The sequence below is a fragment of the Scaptodrosophila lebanonensis genome, unplaced genomic scaffold, assembly GCF_003285725.1.
Source record: "Scaptodrosophila lebanonensis strain 11010-0011.00,11010-0021.00 unplaced genomic scaffold, SlebRS2 tig00000024-arrow-pilon, whole genome shotgun sequence".
NCBI classification, from domain to species: domain Eukaryota; kingdom Metazoa; phylum Arthropoda; class Insecta; order Diptera; family Drosophilidae; genus Scaptodrosophila; species Scaptodrosophila lebanonensis.
In genome coordinates this window covers 11,882,284-11,902,370 of record NW_022060538.1, presented here as the reverse complement: position 1 = coordinate 11,902,370, position 20,087 = coordinate 11,882,284, and the positions used below count along the sequence as shown (strand labels likewise).

The window sequence follows — 20,087 nt, the reverse complement described above, 5'->3', positions numbered from 1 at the left end:
CGCCGACGCCTTTCAGCTTTTGTTATGTTTTAATTCGGTATTTTCTGTGTGTTTATTTGCTTGTGGCTGCCGTCAGCATCGCACATGCCGCATGCCGCATGACACACGTGCAGCAAAACGACACGTCGTCCCCGCTTCCTATATTTTCTTCACAAAGCGCAAAACTTGCAGCCTCAAAGCAAAGCCTTGCCAATGTCTGGCTGGACCGGCTGACAAAAATGTGTATGCCCCGCTAATCTTATCTCGAGAACCTACTGAGTGTGGGTTGTGGCACATTCAACACTCCCAGCACTGTTGGAATGAGCATTTTTGGGTGCTACCCTCTCCTCCCCACTGTACTCGTATATGTTAAGCCCTTGCAACTCACATTTACCATGCGCTGTAGAAATTGTTTGCTTTACGTCTACCCGCAAAATGTTTCGAAGCTGTTGCACGTTACCACATATTGGAATTGAGTTGTTGTTGCCAAATACAAACACTTGATGCCGTTCTCAATTGAGCACCAACGAACGCCCAATACAACACAAAGTGGCCGCTTCAAAAGCCTTTCGGCAGACTTTGGTATGCACTATAAATATTAATAAATTGCAGTGCAGGGACTCATCTTTTTGCAATCCGATTTAGAAATTGCCTAAGTAAACATTTCTGACCAAACCACTAAGGATAGAGATTTGAAAAATGAACTTAAGTTTCCTGCAGTAAGTGAAGAGAATGAAGAGAAAAACAACACTTGAAAGCTTTAATATTTTAATCAAAAATGGTATTTAAAATTGCATGACAAAGATACATAAAATTGAAAACAAATGATTTCAAAGCTTTTTTGCTCTGATTTAGTTAATTCTATTTTGTAAAAACTTTCACTCGACATTTTACATTTAGTTTTCAAATGTTTGTTAAATGTTTTCTATTTATTTTTATATTTAATATTTAGATGGCTTCCACCAGCTTTGGCCGTTATGTTATTATTTGATACCAAAAGCTACAAAAAATAAAAACCAAATAGCAAGCAATCCCTTCAGTCCGCACACTTTTCAACCACCAAGTTTTGGAAAGTCAGTTATAATCTACTTCATTCATTTAATTGTAACAATCTTTCGAAATATATTTTGGGAACTTAAAAACATTTCTTACATTGCCAACATTATGATCTAAATTTCGGAAACAAGTCCGTTTCAAGCATTTTCGAGTTATGTATTCAGATACTACTTATATCTTCGAAACTACCTGCAATTATTGAGGCTGTATCAGACTATATATCGTACATATAATTATAATTATGAGTGATACTAAATTTATATAAAAATACATAAATAATAATAAATTTTATCCACTGTAAAAAGGTAAAGGGGTTTCTTAACACTACTAATATTTATGTAAATAATACATTGGGATTTCATGATTTTGCGTATCACTAACCGGTGTAGTTTACTTTGCCTCACTGTATAGTAGTTATATTTAAGCGCTTGACCCATGGCTAAATCATTATCATTCTGGTGCTGGTATGAAGAGTAAGCTAACAAAAACCACCCTAACCATAATCGTAACCCTAGCCCAATAGCGCACTGTTTGTGCACCTGCGAAACCAGTATTTGGGTAAATATTAACCCTAGAGTGGTGTTGGTAACCAACCGTCAAGCTTCAACAACTTCCGGCAACTGTCTAAAATGAAAACGAAATCCACCCCGCTACTTTACAGCTCTGCAGCACGAGCAGCGTCAGCTGGCGGTCATTAGCGATGATGCCATGGAAACCTCATCAGAACTGGACTTTAGGGTCACAACAACGGCCCACAACAACAGCACCGGCAACAGCAGCGTCGGTCCGTCTCAGTATAGTGTTGAAGCTGACGAGTTTAAGCTCGTCTTTCTCAACTCGGATTCATCATCGTCGTGCAAAGAGGAAGAAGAAGAAGAAGAGGAGGAGGAGGATGATGAGGGCGATTATACCGATACGGGATCAAATTCTTCATCAACACAACAATGCCACAGCATAGTGAGCAATGTTGAGGACTGCGATTGGGATTACTTTGAGCCCTCGATGATTGCAACCAGCACCACAACGACTACCACCATGATTGCCTATGCCTCTAATTCCAATTCCTCCACGACGCCCACACGTCCGCCTAGCTTGCGTCGGCAATCACATCAACGTCAGCGCCAGTCTAGCGATAGCAACACCAACTCCCCCCTGGACTCGCCTCTGCTGCAACGCCGCCAGCTGCGAAGCTATTGCTCCCAGATACGTGAGAGCGACACCGGCACCGATGAGGAGCTGCTGATGCAGGGTGGGGAGAGCAGCTCCCAGACCAGCTCCGATGGCCACTATGCCAAACAGCAAACATCAACAACGAGCTCGCAGCTACCATTGGGCATCAAGGCGCGGCTCAAGGCGCGTTTCCTGAGTAAGGAGCACCACCACAAGCACTCGGTAAATCGTTGCAGCTGCAATGCTCAGCAATTACAACAGCAACAACAACCACCCCAACAACCACAATATGTGCCCATACCGGTGCCTGTCCCCATACCAGTGCCGATGGCCGCCTATCACAACTGGCAAATGGACAGCTTCGCCTCGGCCGGCACACCTCTGCACACACTCGAACAGGACGAACATTTCTGTGCCTCGTTGCAGCAATTATGGCAGGCAGCGGCGGTTGCAAGCGGCACACCACAGCAGCAACAACAACAGGCCGCAGTGGCTGCGGCCGCTGTGGTGGCTGCCTACTCAACAGCGGCCAACAATTACCAGCAGCAATTCGCCGCGGCCAGCAACATGTTCGATCCAACGCCGCCGAGCACAAGTCGAAGTTGCCAACAATTGCCTACGACGGCTGCGCAGCTGAATCCGCTCAGTACTCAGCGTCAGCGTTTGGCCGGTTTTAAGTCCTCGGCGCCGGAGCTGAGCGCCTCGCTGGGCTCACTGATGACGCAGTCGCTCTGCTCGAATGCCTCATCAGCGTCGTCGTCCGGTTACAGCAGCCAGGCAGGAGGGGGAAGCGTCGGACAGCAGCCAAGCACAGCCGGCAGCCTGGAAACTTTGGACACGACCAGCTCGACGCGCCGAATTGGCCAACAGCGGCAACAGCAGCAACAACAGCCAACAACATTGGCAACAAGTTTAGTAGCATCGCGTTCGCCGTCGTGTGAACAACAACAAGCGCGTCTCGTCTCGTCGCCGGTCGTCTCTAATTTATCGACCGATGCCGCTACGCCCACAACAACATTGAGATTGTGTAATGCGCGCGATAAATGTGAAAATAACAACAACAACAACAGCAACAATAACAGCCATAATTATAGAGCTCTAGTCACACAAACGACTGATAAGCGGGACGCGTTTGCAACTGCAACGGCGGCAACAGCAGAGCTAGAAAAAGCCCACGAAGCTGAGCAAAATTTCAAATTATTGGCAACACACACACGTACAGGTAGACAAACTTACCTGGCAAGTGAACAAAGTGTGGACGCAGCGGCAGTGTCGAGGGGTAGATCAGTGGAAGTGGAAGTAGACATAGTCGAAAAAGAAGCAGACGAAGCAAATATACATAAAAATCAAGTACCAAGCACAGCAACAGCAACAGCAGCAGCAGCAGCAACAACTACAACTACAATAGCAACCACAGCAGCAGCAACAGCAACAACAACAACCACTTGTAGTGCTCCTGTGCTAATAACTCGTTTGAGCGTCAGCGTGAGCGCTGATACCGCAGCCCGCAGCCCGCTGCCCACGCCAAATGAAGTTGCAGTCGAAAATGTTGCTGCCAAAACGGCCAGCAGCAGCAAAAGCAACAGCCACAACATTAACAGCAGTGCCTGCAACAACAGCAACAACACAAAACAATCGCTAGACAAACGCCCAGAAAATCAAACAGAACATGTCACCACAAAAATAGCGACAAGAGCGACGCCAACGAAAAATCGAAATTGTTTAATTAAAAATCAAACAGCAACAAATATGTCGCTGCCAAGTGCCGACAATATTGAGGGTGAGGAGCAGCAACGATTGCTCGATGCTGGCTACCTCCGCAGCGAAAGTTATTGCAGTGCCGATGAGGCATCCGCAGCCAGCAGCGATGAGGATTTAGGCGGCCAGGGTGCGGCAGGCAAGCCCCGCATGGCCGTGCAACGCAGCTATGATGTGGCAGTGGCCATGCAAGAACAGCAACACCAACAGCAACAACAAGAGCAGCAACACCACAGCACCACCGATGAGGCCAGCAGCAATAAGAGTAGCAGTAGCAGCAGCAGTGCCAGCAGCTCCAGTTCAGAGTCCTGTGACTCCGATGATACCGGCACTGTGGCCGATCGCCGACCCAAGCGTCGTCGCTTCAATAAGGTGTTCGTTGTTAATCGGGGTGTGGGTGGTGGTGCGGGTGCACGTGTGCGGCGCCACAGCTCTAGCACCGAAGGGGACTCGCTCTCCTCCTCCTCCGACGCCAATCTAGAAGATTCGTCGGACAATGATACCGATACGGAGCGCACAGATTGCGGCATAGTGCTAAACTATGTTAAGCAGTTGAAGGAGGAAGATGAGGAGTCGAAGGAGGAGGAGGAGAAGAGAGCTGATGCTGACGCTGACGCTGAGGATGATGACGACGATGAAAGTGAACGCTTGCCGGCCAACTCAAGCGTTGAGCTTGCCAACTGCATTGTTGTTGTGGGCGGCTGCACCGACAATGCTGATGTTGTGGTGCTGCAAGGCATGCGGGCATTAAATGCCGAAGAGGGGAACGATATTGGTGGCACACTTGCCAAGAAAGTGCCAGTTGCCGTGCCAGAGCAATCAGAGCAATTAAATGAACTAGAGAACGCAGATATGAGCGCCTTGCAGGCCTGCGATGAGCTCCACAGCATTTCCAACGATGTCAATCGCTTGCTGGCCCTCCATAAGCAGAATTCCCAACTGGAACTCAAGCTCCAACAGTTGCGACGTGGTGTGGCCGAAATCAATGAGGATCATTTGACTGGCACTGGTGTGGCTGCCACCCCCAGCACTAGCAGCAACGAGTGCCCGCAGGTGGTGGCGAAGCCAACTGAGTGCAGCGACAAGTCGACGGACGCCCTCTCTGCGGATTTGTTGGCATGCAAGAGTGAGCAGAGCAGTGTGGCAAACACTTCCGAGAAGCACAAACAAAATTCTAATGACGACATACAGCAACGAAAGCCAACACTAAAAGTTTCAGTTAACAAAGAAGAAGAAGAAGAGCAAGAGGAAGAAGCAGCTGAAAAGGTAACCGGCATTGCTGATGATGAAGTTGTTTATGACGATTATTTGCTGCTTAAACAAGCAAACGAAGAGCAGAGCACAACAACAACAAAAACATCTACCTGTGAGCGGCAGCAGGTAAAAGCAAACAGCGATAATAAACTGGCAATGCGAACAGCTGTGCAAACCAACAAAAACAACAGCAACAACAACAGCAACAGCGTCGGATATAAAAACAGCGAAGGGGCCACAACAAGCAGCAGCGAAGCGTGCAAAATAAACGAGCAACAGCGAAACGACAGCAACAACAGTGCCAGCGTCAGTGATGTTGATTACTCGCTAACTTCACTAGCAACAACAGCAACAACAATAACAGCGAGTAAAGCACCTGAGCAGGTAAACAGCAGCAGCAGAAGCAGCAAGAGCGATAACACCAAGAGAGACAAACAACAGAGAGAGCAAGAGCCGTCACTGGCACTACCTGTTGCTGCTGTTGTTGTTATTGCTGCTGCTGGTGCTCATGGCCAAGCCGACTGCGCAGCCGAAGTGAAGTCGAAGTCACAACAGCAATGGCCGGCAGTTGAAAATGAAATGTTAAACGTTGCGGTTGACGAACAAAACGCGCGCGTAACTAAAACGAAAAACAATAACAACAACAAAAACAATACGAACAACAACAAAAGTAACGATAATAATAGTGAACATTATGACGATTTCGCAGCACAAAAGACAAAAACTGAAAACGATGAATTTGTTGTTGTTGTAGCCGCTACCACCGCAGCTGGCGATGATGACGTAGCAGCGGGCCATAACTTAAATGTGAATGTAAATGCGAATTCGAATGTGTGTGTAGATACGACGTCGCGTGTGCTTGAAAGTTGTGAAAACACGTTAAAGCCACGGATGGGTGGCGGCGGGTTGTGCGGGGCGGACAACGATTACGATAAAATATTTGGGCGAAACGACAATAAATACAAAGAATTGCCAATGCAAGCTGCAGCAACAACTACTTCTACTATATCTGAAGCAATTGCAACAGCAACAACATCAACGACAACAACAAAGCAGGCACTACCAATCACTGCTGCTGCACCTAAAAATTCGCTTTCAGCCAAATACCGTAGCCTAATAATGATTACAAAAGACAATGAAAATGCAACACCAGCAGCAACAACAACAACAACACCAGCAACTAGAACAACACTTTGTACCGCCGCGACTACAAAAGCCTTGGCTGATTATGAAATAGCCAATAACAATAAGTTGCTAATGCAGAGCCTTAGTCTCTCCATGCTAGGCGATGAGTCATTCCCGTATAGTGCCAGTCTTGAGGAGCAGCGCGTGACGCCAACACCATCGCAAGTGAGTGAACGCGAATCATCGCGTGATTCCTACAGCGTGGATTCACTGAACAACGAACCCTTCAGTCCGAGCACGAAGCTGGTGCTGGACGATGGCCTTGCCGATGATGATTCCTGGGTGGAGGAGCTCAGCCAGCGTGGCGATGAAGATGATTTGAGTAATGCCACGACCACGCCCACAGCCACCGATTCAGAGGATGCTGAGGGCGATGGCGACTTGACGCGTGCACTCTATGCAGATCGTGAGGAGGAGCTGCGTGGCTATCATCGGTCGGCCATTGATTTTACGCTGCACACGATTGTGGAGGAGAGTTGCGAGGAGAGCGAAGTGGCCTCCACTAGAGCTGACAACGAGCTGGATGCTGAGTGCGACGGAGAGGAGGAGGAGCTGGCAGAGCGAAGACGTCAGCGTACATTGCAACACCATCATCGCCTCTCTGCCTCTGAGCTGGAGAAATATTTCTTCTTTGGTCTGGGCGATGGCAAGGTCATGAGTTCCATAGACACCCGTGGCGATGACACAGCCTCAGAAGTAAGCAGTGAGTGCTCCGAGAGCTTGGACTCATTGCCGCACGAGGAGCAGTTGCTCGATGGTGGCAACAGTGCTGCCGACCTGGCTTCCTCACGGCTGGAGAAATACTTTCTCTCCGGTTTTATGGGTTTCAGTGGTGGGGAGAAGCAAGCGGCAGACAGCGACGAGAGCGGCGGCAGTGTGGGCAGCGATAGCGAAGGACATCCCAGTCCCAGTCAAAGACGCAAGCGCTTAGTGCGAGCTCGCGGCACACCCCGTTCCCACAACTCCTCTCTCGACAACTTGCTGCTAACCGAAACGGCAGCTGGCTCAAATGATACGCTAGATGCAGCGGCCACTGCTGTGGATGATACCTCCGAGTCGGAGGCGGGCTGCGACGATACGGTCATACATATGATCAGTGCTGGAGAGCGAGCATCGGATGGCAGCTCTTCAGACACCATAAAACGGAAGAAGCAATTGCGCAAACGCCACGACTCACTCGATGAGAAGAAGCTGTTGCATGAGGCAACGACTGGCGAGACCGGCGTAGGTGCCACCGAGTGTCGCACGCCCACACCAGGCGCCATGGGCATGGGTGTGGGTGTTGGTGGGGCTGGAAGTGTGGCGCAGGCACAGGCCAAGAAGCAGCAGCAACATCATCATAGTCGAGACAGCGGCTTTGTGGGCAGCAACGATGACTTACTCAAGAGCCCCGAATTTGAGGGCAACAATGCCAGTGGCAGCAAATCTCCTACACAGGCGCTGGAACAGATTACCGAGGATCGCGAGTTGCCGCCAGCGTCGCCAACTGTACTGCTGTTGCCCAAGGATGAACAAGCCAGCACATCAGCGGAGGGCGCCACACGTCGGGCGAACGTAACACTATTGCCTCCCGTAACCATCAGTTCGAATCTGGTGCGCAAGGATAGCTTCAACAATTGGAGTTCCGATGAGGAGACCAATCTCATGATGTCCAAAATGCGGCAGTTCTTCAAAACACTCATAGTGGCCACAGCGAATGCGCAACAGCAGAGTTCCAAGCCCCCCACGCCCAATCAAACCACGCCCACAGCCACTACACAGAGCACACCCAGCTCCATGCGTCGCATGACACGCAACCGACCCGCACAGCTGGTCTATTTTGAGAACGAACTGACGCGTCTGATGAAAACGGTGCCCGGCATTAATGACGACCAAGTGCGTGAGATAGTCGAGTATCTGAGCAGCGAGGATACCTGGTCGGATTCCTACGATTCCTCCGATTATACCAGCTCGGATCCAGAGGGCGAGCACAAGGGTCAACTGAAGGCGCAAATTTCGGCGAGCTGTCAACAAATTATCAACAAGTTCGAGGTGGATGAGGAGGGAGTGCGAGGCGATGGTGGACTGTTGGATGAAACGCATGCTTTGCATGGACTACACGGCGAGACGGCACTGGTCTATCAGAAGCTAGTCGCCTCCTTTTCAAAAGTGGCCGTGGGCCATGTCGAAATGGTACCTGATGTGCAAACAGCGCCTGAGAAGGGCCCCGAGGACCAGGATCAGGCATCAACAGGTAGCTCTCGTTCACCACAACTCTTCGCCAAGGTTATGCAGCACATTGGCACACGATTGGTGGCTCTGATGCACGAGGTGAGCAGCGGCAATGAGACGCCAACGCCAGCACCCAGACAACAGCCACATCATTACCACCACCATCATCATCATCACAAGCAGCGGTTGCAGGCCAAAATCTCGGCCACCACCACGGAAGATGAAGAGGAGGAGGAGGAGCAACAGCAGCTAAAAGATAAACCGGAGCAAGTCAAGTCCCTGGCCATCAAGCCAGCTTCACATCACACGGCTTATCAGCAATTGAAGCTGCGCAGCAAGTCACACGATTTGCTCCTGGACGGCACACCCGCCAATGCACATCCGCCCGCTTCCAACGCCAGCTCATCTGCAGGTGGCGTCAGCCAACGTCCGCACCACCATCAGTCGAGCAGCGGTGTGAGCGACACCGCTGGCGAGGAATGCGGCATGGCGAGCGATTATGAGCGCTTCTCTTGGCGCGGCAGTTTTGAATCGGCATTACTGGCTAATGGCGACTCCAGAACGAAGCTCAGTCAACTAGATCGGGACAATTCATCATCTGCGTCCGCTTTGGCAGTAGCAAAGCGCCGATCGGCAGGCGATTTATTGTTCAACCATCAGAGCTTAAGTCGCGAGCAATTGGATCGCGTGCGCTCCTGTGGCAGCATTGGCGGTGGCGACGCCCATCATCATCAGCTCGAGGCAGCCCCCGCCAAGCCCTGGCTATCCTCTTCTGTCTCCTCCTGCAACGACTCCGCCAAGGATGTGCGACGCTCCAGCGTGCCCGACGCCATCTACGAGACGGACTCCAGCGATGAGGGTGGTACACCACAATTTGCCGGCAACCGTTCCACCTTGCCACGCAGCCTAAACGGCGCTCAGGTAGCCAGCACTAACTCGTTACCCCGTCTTCCTACCACCTCGACGGGTGTGGCCATTACCAGCACACCCATGACCAAGTCGCAGAATGCGCTCAATTACACACCATCCTCTACAGCGTCGACGGGCAGTGCCAAAAGTGCACGCTATCGTTCGCCCGGCCTGGCGGCACGTGCCGCAGCCGCCTCCGCAAGTGGCAGCGGTGGCTCTGCTGCCGGTGCCACATCAGTCAGCGGTGGTGGCAAGAAACTGGGCGGCGGTCTACAACAGTTCCTCTACTCGAAGCGCGACGCTCGCAAGCGTTTGAATATGTCAGCGGGTGAGTTGCTATTAACTTTAATCGTTGCCACACCTAGGGCGCTCCAAATACTACCGGGTGGTCGATACACTGAGAGAAAACTAAGTGTAATGCTATCTGAAATTCGACAATTAGAACTCTATTCAGAATGTATGTATTACAATAATACAGGGCCGTCACATGCTATCGAGGTCGTCGTGTTATATTATTTTCATATTTATTGGTTATATAGGTAACACGATTATAGATGTAACATTTTCTAAATAATATATTTTTAAAGTTTGTCAAATCAAATGACTCAGAACCTTTAAAATGCAATCAATCATAAAAAGAACAAAATTTGAAATAGATTTTAAAATTTGTTTACTTTTTTTTAAAATGCCTCAATTACTCAATTAAATCATTTAATTCAGATGAAATTTTATGCAATTTTGCTCAGATAAAACACAAAATTTAACTGCATTTTTCGGTAGAATTTTCTCTTGATTACAGTTGTATGATGAACAATAGCATTTGAATCTTGACTTTACCAAAACTAGAAATTTATAAAGAATCAAATATTAAACAAAGAGCCTTAAATGCAAGACAACTAATATTGTTTTTGTAGAATTGTGGGTTTAAACTTTTCCAAGTTTTTAGTTTCCAATCCGTGAAGCATCACTAAAAATATAGATATTTTATGCAAAAGCAGTTTAAATTCTAGTAGTTTCAAATGTTTCACATAAAAGAAATAGCAGAATTTTAAATCAAAGGCATTCTCATATTTGTTTATGAAATGGCCTTTCGACAAATAGTTCAACTGAATTTCCCATTTCCACAAAACTCCATCTTCAGTATTAATGTTTCACAACCTAAGGAAAAAACACATTAATTAAGAATTTCTCTGCTCATTGATCATTTATCTTAATTTAAGGCTTGATTTTTGTTGCATTCGATAAGAGGGCTCAAAAATATATAATTGGATTTACACTAAAGTAGTTACAAATGGTTGAGAAACATTTTTCTTTTGTGAGCTTAGCCGGCAGGTAGAAACAACTTTTATTTTCAACATTTTCTCAAGTGACTATGGTTTGAAGTTTCTTGATTTGCCTCCGGCCTGCGACATGGTCAGCATATTTTCGTGCGTGTTGCACAAATTGGAAATGCCTCGCCTGTAAAATTTCGATTAGCCAACGCCTCGCCCCGCCTCGCCCCGCCTCGACTTGCCTCGCCTCATTCTCTTACATGCAAACGCGTTTTATGCCCAAAAATGTTGTTGCTGTGAATTCTTGAACTTGGCTGCTTGGCATGCCAACATGGCATCTCCACAGCTAACCCTTTTGCTGCGAAATCTGTTGCTTGGCCCATTACCTATGGCCTTATGCCATTTAAGCCATGCGTATTCGCTGTGCGTCCGTTCGGCTGTAATAAGGTGCCCGACGTTAATAAGGTTGACGTTGCTTAGCAACAGCTCAAACGGCCATATTAAGTCAGATCGGTACATGCGAGTATATGGTGAGTTATGCCTATAATGGATGTGTAATTTTCCGCTATTGGAAATAAATAAGTTGTAGCCTTAAAAGATAGTCTTGCTGAAAAGAGAGAGAGCAAATATTGAAAAAATATAACAACAAATAAATTGATATAAATTATTTATTGTCTCTGATCGTGGTATTAAAATTGTAATTTCCTTGCTTACTTAAAGCACCAGTCAAGATATTTGCCTGAGCAGTTCTATCGTAATCTGCAAATCGTAACATTAATGGAAAACATAACTAACTACTTGTAGGTCTTTTATTTGATAGCAACTTGATTTAATTTGAATACCATTTTCACTTTAATCTATTGAAACAAGTCTAAATTGCTATAAATACTCGTATGATTGTATAAATAATTTATACAATTTCTTTAACATTCTGCTGCAACAAAGTTCGAAGAAAACACTTTCTCTCTCTACCAAATAGAAAGGAAAACAACTCAAGTGCTGTGAAATATTTCCAAGCGAGTAGCTCACAATTTTAATTAAGTTTCAAACTAGTTTCACAATTTTCTCCATCAAATTCTACATAATCATTCGTGAATGGCTGAGGCACAAACCCGGTTCTAGACAGAAATGCGCCAAGGCACAAAATTGATTTTGACGCCTTTGTTCAACCAATCAGCTTGAAACAAATAAATTATCTTTAAGGTGCATACAATTTACATTATCACCGAAAAAGAATGTCATTAATAATAGAATATCTGCAGTATTTAAAATGAATTATAAAATATCTGATTTGTATCTTACTTTTAACTTTTTCTCTGTTTATGAATACTTTTTGAGTGTCCCTTTTCAATATTTTTTATAAATAGAATCAATTTTAATTAAATGATAAACAGCTTAAATATTATTAAATCCAGTCTATCAATGCAATACCTTGGCCATTTTAAATGATTAAATAGTTACAAAAAAACAAAATTAAATATAAAGTAGGAATATTTTATCAAATAAAGGAGCAAGTGTGTTTATTCATTCTTTGAAGACACCAATCATCACAACTTTAACAAAAAAGTACTGCAAATTAATGAAACAATTTTAAAATAAATAAATATTATTTGTGTTGCTAAAGAATGAAAGAAAAAGTGTATGAAAAAGTAAAGTAAAAGAAGTAATCATGGTCACAATATATTTTCAAAAGCAGCGCAATATAAGAAGATTGTAGTCTTCTTCTTAAATAATCTATTAAAACTTAAAGCCCATATATTATGTTGATTCTGAACCCAATATGCCCGTCTTGTGATCTCTTTAAGCTATTCGATTGATTGTTTGGTATACTCTAAGGTATGGTGCTGAAGGCCATTGGCTTGGCTACAATTTTCTTCTCAATAGTAGAGAGCTGTTTTGACCTTTTTAATGGCTTCACTGTAGCGGCGAGTCACACATGTGGCTGTGCTTTGCCAGCTTTTGCCCGAAACCCACTCAATCAAGGTCAATTAACTGTATCCATATTAAGCCACGCTGCTCGTCTACTGTGGCTATCATCATCATCGTCATCATCACCACCAGCAGCAACAACATTAACAGCAGAAGCTGAAAGCTGAGCGCGAGTTCCGCTTGGTGGGGGCGTTGTCATCGTCTATTTGTTATTTGGCCATAAAGCTATTAAGTGTGTATGCGTGTGTGTGTGTGTGCGCGTGTGTTTGCACTACAATTATATTTCGCCAGCACATTTACCTTGCTTGGTCAATGGAACTCGAACTCCGAGCTAAAGTTTTTTTTGCAGACGGGCTTTGAACTTTCAAGTGAGCGCCCCTCGCCTTCTAGCCCGCACCCCTGCTGACTGACTGTTGCTTTTTATTATTTTATACATATGTATATACTTTTTTTCGGTTAATGCTTCAGTTGTTGTTGTTATTGGCTTCACGTCATTTTGTCAAAACAATTTAATTTTGTTGGCTCTAGCTGTTTGCCAGTCGGCCGCAAAGTAATGAAGTATTTGTATGTGAAGCTCTTGACATTTTGATAAAGTGTTTACTTATTTATTTCCTGTGTGCCATATAATTTTGAATAAAATATTGCTGTACTCGTATGCTGGTGCTCCAATTCATTGCTATGAAATAGACTTCATACTGCAGATGGCTTTTAATTGTTGTTGCACGGAAGTTGTTGTGCGTACACACAACATGCAACATTGCAATGCTCGTCCGGCATTTTAAATAATTTACAGAGCAATTCAATTTCATGCCCAACATGCCTAGGCTTCCGATATCTTTTGAATTTCAAATTACCGAAAACAAATAACAATATATTACAAATTACAAATTTACTTTGCGTTTTATATTGAGTAGAAAATGTTTTCATTCAGATAAGGAGATATGTTTTGCAACTCTTTACTAAGTGTAGTTCTCGCTCTTAACTTTTTACACTTTTCTGCTGAAAGAGAGTAATTAAAAAGCAGATATTTTAATACGAGTTCAACACTTTAGGAAATAAGTCTTAAGTGTTATTAAAATCAAATAGCTCAGTCATCAGTTTTGAGCTATGTTTTTTTTCATTTGCGGTTCTTTCTACATCAATGTTTGAAAGCCACTTAGGAAACTGATTCATTTGCAACCACTTTTAACAAGAATTGTAACAATAACTATGATTTTTATTCAACTGCTGGCCTTAAAAACATTTGCATTATTAAAATATAAAAGCTGTATAGTTCTCTTTATGTATTTATTTGTTTATTTTTCATTCGCAACTGATTGCTTCCGCTTTTGTTAAAACTGTTCCTCAGCGACACATGGTGTACGAGTACGAGTATTTATTACAATTTCTCTTTTCGAAATGTACGAGTATTAATAAAACTGGAGGAATAAAATAATTTCTATAATGCAAAGAACTTAGAAACTAAATGTTGAAAATCTGTTTAAAAACTATTTAAAAATGTTCTTTTTATACTGCCTTTATATTTTTGGGATCAATGTAAATGTTGTAGGTTTCAGTTGAAGCTTAAACTATGTTCAGACATGCAAATAATATTGGCATATACTATAAATAGACTCTAAAAAGATAGTTTCAAAGAGGTTTTCAGCATCTAAAAACTATATTTCGGTGTAGAGTTGGGTTTTACGAAAATAACATCTTCTATACCTGTTTGATCATACCGTAAATCCTTCTTTAAAAACTTCGATAATATGAACTAATTTGGACTTTACATTTTTACTAATTAGTTTTTCTTTATGTAAAATTATTATTAAAAAATATTTTTGTTAACTTTGTTTCTACTATAGTACTTACATGTATATACGTGACTTGACACGATTGCCCATTTCCCATAACAGGATTCTTTCTTAATTTAAATCATTTATAAATGTTAATTTTTGAAGAGTTTTCCTTCCTTACCTGCCTGATCATACCTCGAAGCCATATTTTAAAGCTTCTACATTCTGAACTGATTTGGTATATCTAATTATTACTAGAATTTAGTGTAATTAGTTAGAGAATATTTCCTTATGTGATTCTTCATTAAGGAATACCTAAAATTATTATGGAAAAATATTTTCTTTAGATTTGTTTCTGCTTAATATATAATGAATTGACTTGAATTTCCCAAAAAATGAATGTTTCTTTGCTTTAATTATTTGTAAATGATAAGAAAAATGATAAAAAAAAATGACAAAAAAATAAAATTTTCATTAAATAATGCACGATGCGTTTAAAAAATAATTTATGCATATGATCAATGGAAAAACTTCAACAAATCCAACTCAGTTCCATTCTAAGGCGAAATAGTTCGTTATAATAATGAACGTGTGGTCGACTTTGTATGGAACAATTTTTTGTAGGGGGGGAGGGTGGTGGGCAACGGCCCCCCTTCCTACGCCCTTGTATGACTACTTCTTTACTTTCGAACGCAATACTATTTTAAACAAATATTGAAATGGCACCCTTTTCCATATTAATAAGGGGCATAAAAATTAAATTCTTTTGCATGAAATACATAATTTTATTTAGTGGACACCCTGTATTAGACATCACCCTTTCTGATCGGCCACTCACTTCTGATCGCCGCTAATTTAATTGACCCCTTTGGCCGGTATATAGTATGTACTTGTATGTACTTGTACATGAAGACAGCCATCTTATTCACTTGTCACTTATTGTTGGAATCGTTTCGTTAATTGCATTTCCATTGCTCTGCAGTGGTGACCCCCGGGTTCAATATTTAAATAATTGAATAAACCTTAGATTTTGTTCGCCGACTGACTGGACATGTGGTCCATAGATTCTTGGGCGCTCAGTTGCTCCGCCACGCTTAACGGCAATTGACGCGCTCTATAAGTCCGAGAAATCTTAATAAAAAATCAAAGTGGAAAACGCAACAACCATAGCCAACAACAACACAGACAGGCCTGGCTCCCAAGCTACCAAGCTATATGGCCATAGTCAAAGCTAAAGCCAAAACCAAAGCCATAAGCCATAATCAAGAGCAAGTGAAAGTGTTCGAGTGTTTCGCCCAGATAGACGCCTGTTTGATTTTTTCTCTGTTTGCATTTCATTTGCTGAATTTTTATGCCTGCCTGCCTGCATGCACGTTTATCGCTCACTCGTATATTGTTTACGATTTATGCTAAAATGGCGTAAATTATAGAAGTCTCGCAATAAGTGTTTAAATAGGCCCGTTCGCCATTCACTTAACGGCATTCGTCGGCATTTTAAGGTCGCATTTGTCAACAAATCGTGACTGAATTGAGAGAAATTTTAACGGACGTACAGCAATTTTAATAACTCTACGAGTATATATATATACTATATATTTTTTTAGGTAGAGTCCACATTTTCAATAGGTATAATGCGACAACATGCAGCTATATCGATATAAGGTTGTTGTAAATGTTTAACTGGGCGTTCCTATCAGTATTATCTAATGTGTGAGGCTCCAAATTGTTCAGAGATATGACAAATGTGTGCAGTTTGTTGTTTATATAAAAATAATCTATTGTTGAGAATGTATTTAATGTACACCTAAGTCAGAGCACTAGCTCTCAGACAAACTTACTATATCTTTAATCCGTATAGTGAGTGCTCAAAATCTGCCCTTTCCATCATCTTGTACCAGATTATCAATCAGTTATTCAATTTCCAATTCTGTAGCTAATGAATGGATTATGTAGAATTTCTAGGAGTAGTATAAGCAACCAAAGTTTTTCCTCTTTTTGTGCTGCTTATCAGCTCCGTCCTATAGTGTATACAAGAGGTCCTCTATAGGCAGCACTTAAGGTCTAATCGCTCAGCCACCACAAAGCAATAATCTTTCAATTTATCTTTCGAATTGGGTTCAACTTTTCAATACACATTGCAAAATTATTTCACAGCTTTCAAAAAACTATTAATTTGTATTTTTCATGCAAGAGATTTTGTATAACTTGAGTTGAATTTCGTATAACCACATATCGAGACTTTAACCCGAACTGATAAGGGACGTAGTATTCCAATGTCAACTATAATAAGAAACTCTTTGTTCTTTTGACAAATTATCTGCGTGTAGCTGCGAAAGTAGCCTCATAATACAATTTTATATCGTGGCTTAAATTCAAAAATAAAAGAATAATTAAATCTTATAGCGAACTCTTCTCGTCGTCAGTCATTTTCACATAAAAAAATAAGCAGCCAGTAGCACGTTTGTACAGTGAATTTCTTTAGAATTGATTACCAAGCATTCGCCAGATAATCTGCTCTTTAAGAAACTCTAGTTGCTTATATATTTTTTTACCCTTTGCTCAGAAGCAGAAATATTTTATGAAAAGATTTTATGTCCAGAAGGGAAATCAAAAATTTAGTTTAACACAAACCACATACAAAGTCTTTATTTTATATAGCTGCCATAGAATGAATTGGTAGAAATCAGTTTCTCAGCGTTGTTTGATAGCACGAGTACTGGCTTTTTAAATTTTCCATCATAGGTTGCCCCTACCTTATATCTTTGTGACTGGGATTTCCAATAAAGCATAAAGCTAGGTATTTTTTTCTTTTACGGAAACTAAATGTCGCAAGTAGAAAGGTGTGCTCGCTCCATCGACCTTGTAGACGCGTCCGTTTTGATATTGTCTGGCAATTGCATTCCATGTGACCCATATTCCGTGTCTTTTATTCTACATATACTATAGTACAATATAGTTCACACCTCGATTTTGCGGCATTCTGGCATCTAATTACGTGACCTGCCGTTGCCCACAAGGTTGCTGTCTAAGCGTTATTTTTCGTTATTATTGTTATTATTACTATTTGTTTGGTTGTTCAGTTTGCTAAAAGTTCAGGGTCGTCACTTCATTGACTGTTGAACATTTTTCTAAATTTTATTGAATGAGACAGACCGGACGACCAAAAATATTCGTTGCTTCCCAGTGACGACTCATAGTATAGATAATAGCCATTAAAATCGTGTCAAACTTTCCATAGTTTTGCACACAACTGTGATTGCTTATCAAGAGTTGGAGCTTATCAGTTCGGTTGAGGCAAGGCAGGCGGCAGACAGGCATAATTCAATTAAAAACAACAACAGCAATAACAAAGAAATGAAATGAAATGAAATGACTTTTTTGCAGTCAGCTTTACACTTTTAAAGTTGCTCTAAAAAACAAAAATAACAACAAAAAAGAGATCATGAAAAAATTGACGCGTTTAATTGGCCACAAAGCGAAACTAAAACGCAAAGAGGTGGTGCCAGCAACAACAACAACAACGACGACGACGATGACAAGAAATAAAACGCCGACAAAGCCACTGAAGAAGATTTCAGCGCCAGCTGGCATTCACAATTACAACAAAGTTGTTGCCACATCCACATCGAGTGGCATCAACAGCCTGCCGAGCACATCGGCGGGCAAGATACAATATGCGGCACTGAATCGCATGCGCAACAGCAACAACAACAACAACAGCAGCAGCAGCAATAAACATAAAGAGCGTGTGCCACCCACGCAACGCAGCGAACGCAAGTGGCAGCGTCTATGGGACGTCTCTGGCTGGTGGTGGTGGTGGCGCCGTCGCCGACACCGCCCCCGGAGGCAGAAACGTGACTTCTCCAATTATTGGAGCCACAACAACTCTGGCAACTCCGCCAAGTCCAAGCGTTGGCGCTGCTGCTGTTGTTGTTGCGGCTGCTGCCAGCCGCATGGCAACTTTAGCGCCGAATCCGATGACGACGATGACGACATCGACGCCAAAGTCGCCGCCTATATGATCGAGTTGAAGAAACGGGAAGCGGTGGCAGCGGCAACGACGTCCACAATAGCAACAGCGACGGACAGACCAAGTACGCATATAGCTGAGAGCAGCTTGAGTTTAGATTTTGTTGAGATCGCCAGTCTGCCGACTCAGTCCGTGGTGGTGACGCGGCGGCGACAGCAGCAACAGCAACAAAAACAACAGCAGCAGCAGCAGCGACGCGCCTGGACTTGGGACGACAGTTTGCGTTCGAATTCGGATCGTTTTCTGGAAACGCTCGAGGAGGATTTGTTGACACGGGAATGTGTGGCTGGCGCTGCTGCTGCTCCGCCTGCTGTTGCTGCTGCTGCTGCCGCCACATTCTTGCCGCGTCGCACGCCACTGCAAGTTAGCTTCTGTGAGGCAGATCTGCGCCCAGGTAGGCGGGCTCTGCGGCATCTGGCCTTTGAAAATTTACATTTCGACTGCACAATAAGATATGGTTTATTTGGATATTTAGGCGCATATCAGAAGACACCAAGTCACGCGCACACAGTCTCGTATATAAACACATATCGTCACGTACTTATCGACACATTTATCAGCACGATAAGCTTCAGTTAAGCTAAGACGTTCAATTATTTTACATAAGTTATGTTATGTCTCTAATCTGGGCTTTCTTTCTATAATTTCTTTTGATTTATTCGTAATAAATGAACTCATAATTTAGTTTGGTTCACAAATATGCTAAGAGTTTTTTGGACCTAGGAAGCCCCTTTCGGGCTCATAATTTAGTTTCATTCACAGCAATACTAAGAATTTTGTGGATTAAGGAAACCCTTTCTTTAAAGTTAAAACAGCAATCTGCTTAAAAATAATATCATAATTCTATGCCGAATGTATTTATTTTGTATTTTAAATAGACTCGAAAGAGGGATCTGGGATTTCTATAGTTTCTTTTGATTTATTCGTAAATATTGAACTCATCATTTAGTTTAGACTCTTTTTTTTGGACTCAGGAAACCCTTTCTTTAAAGCTAAAACAGCAAGCTGTTTAAAAAAAACATATCATGATTCTATGTAGAATGTATTTATTTTGGGATTTCTATAGTTTCTTTTGATATATTCATAAATATTGAACTCATCAATTAGTTTGATTCAGAGCAATACTAGGAGTTTGTTGGACTTGGGAAAACACTTTCTCGCTCATACTTTGATTTGATTCACAGCAATACTAAGAATTTTGTGGATTAAGGAAACCTTTTCTTTAAAGTTAAAACAGCAATCTGCTTAAAAATAATATCATAATTCTATGTAGAATGTATTTCTTTTGAATTTTAAATAGACTCGTAAGTGGTACGTCTGCGACTGATTTTTATTTACTTGTATTTATGGCAAATCTAACACAAATTCAAATCAGTTGACAGAACGCCCATTTAATAAAGTTGGCACATAATAGACTTCCGAAAGAAAGCGACTAAAATTAAAATACCATGGAAATTAAATGAAAGCAATAGGGTTTGCATCCTCAAAATAAAGCTTAGCTCCGCCTTCGCGCGTTCAATTCTTTATTACAAATTTTTCTCTTCTTTTGCTTGTCCACTA

At 42.8% G+C, this 20,087-nt stretch overlaps 1 protein-coding gene across 1 annotated transcript in view; it reads left to right on the top strand.

The window, feature by feature from the left end:
- Positions 1–20,087, top strand: part of LOC115620281 (pneumococcal serine-rich repeat protein) — a 32,562-nt gene that overhangs the window by 7,755 nt on the left and 4,720 nt on the right. Inside the window, exon 8 of the mRNA XM_030513455.1 lies at positions 1,697–9,850. Within this exon, the coding sequence (XP_030369315.1) occupies positions 1,697–9,850 (8,154 nt within the window). The remainder of the gene's footprint in view (positions 1–1,696; positions 9,851–20,087) is intronic.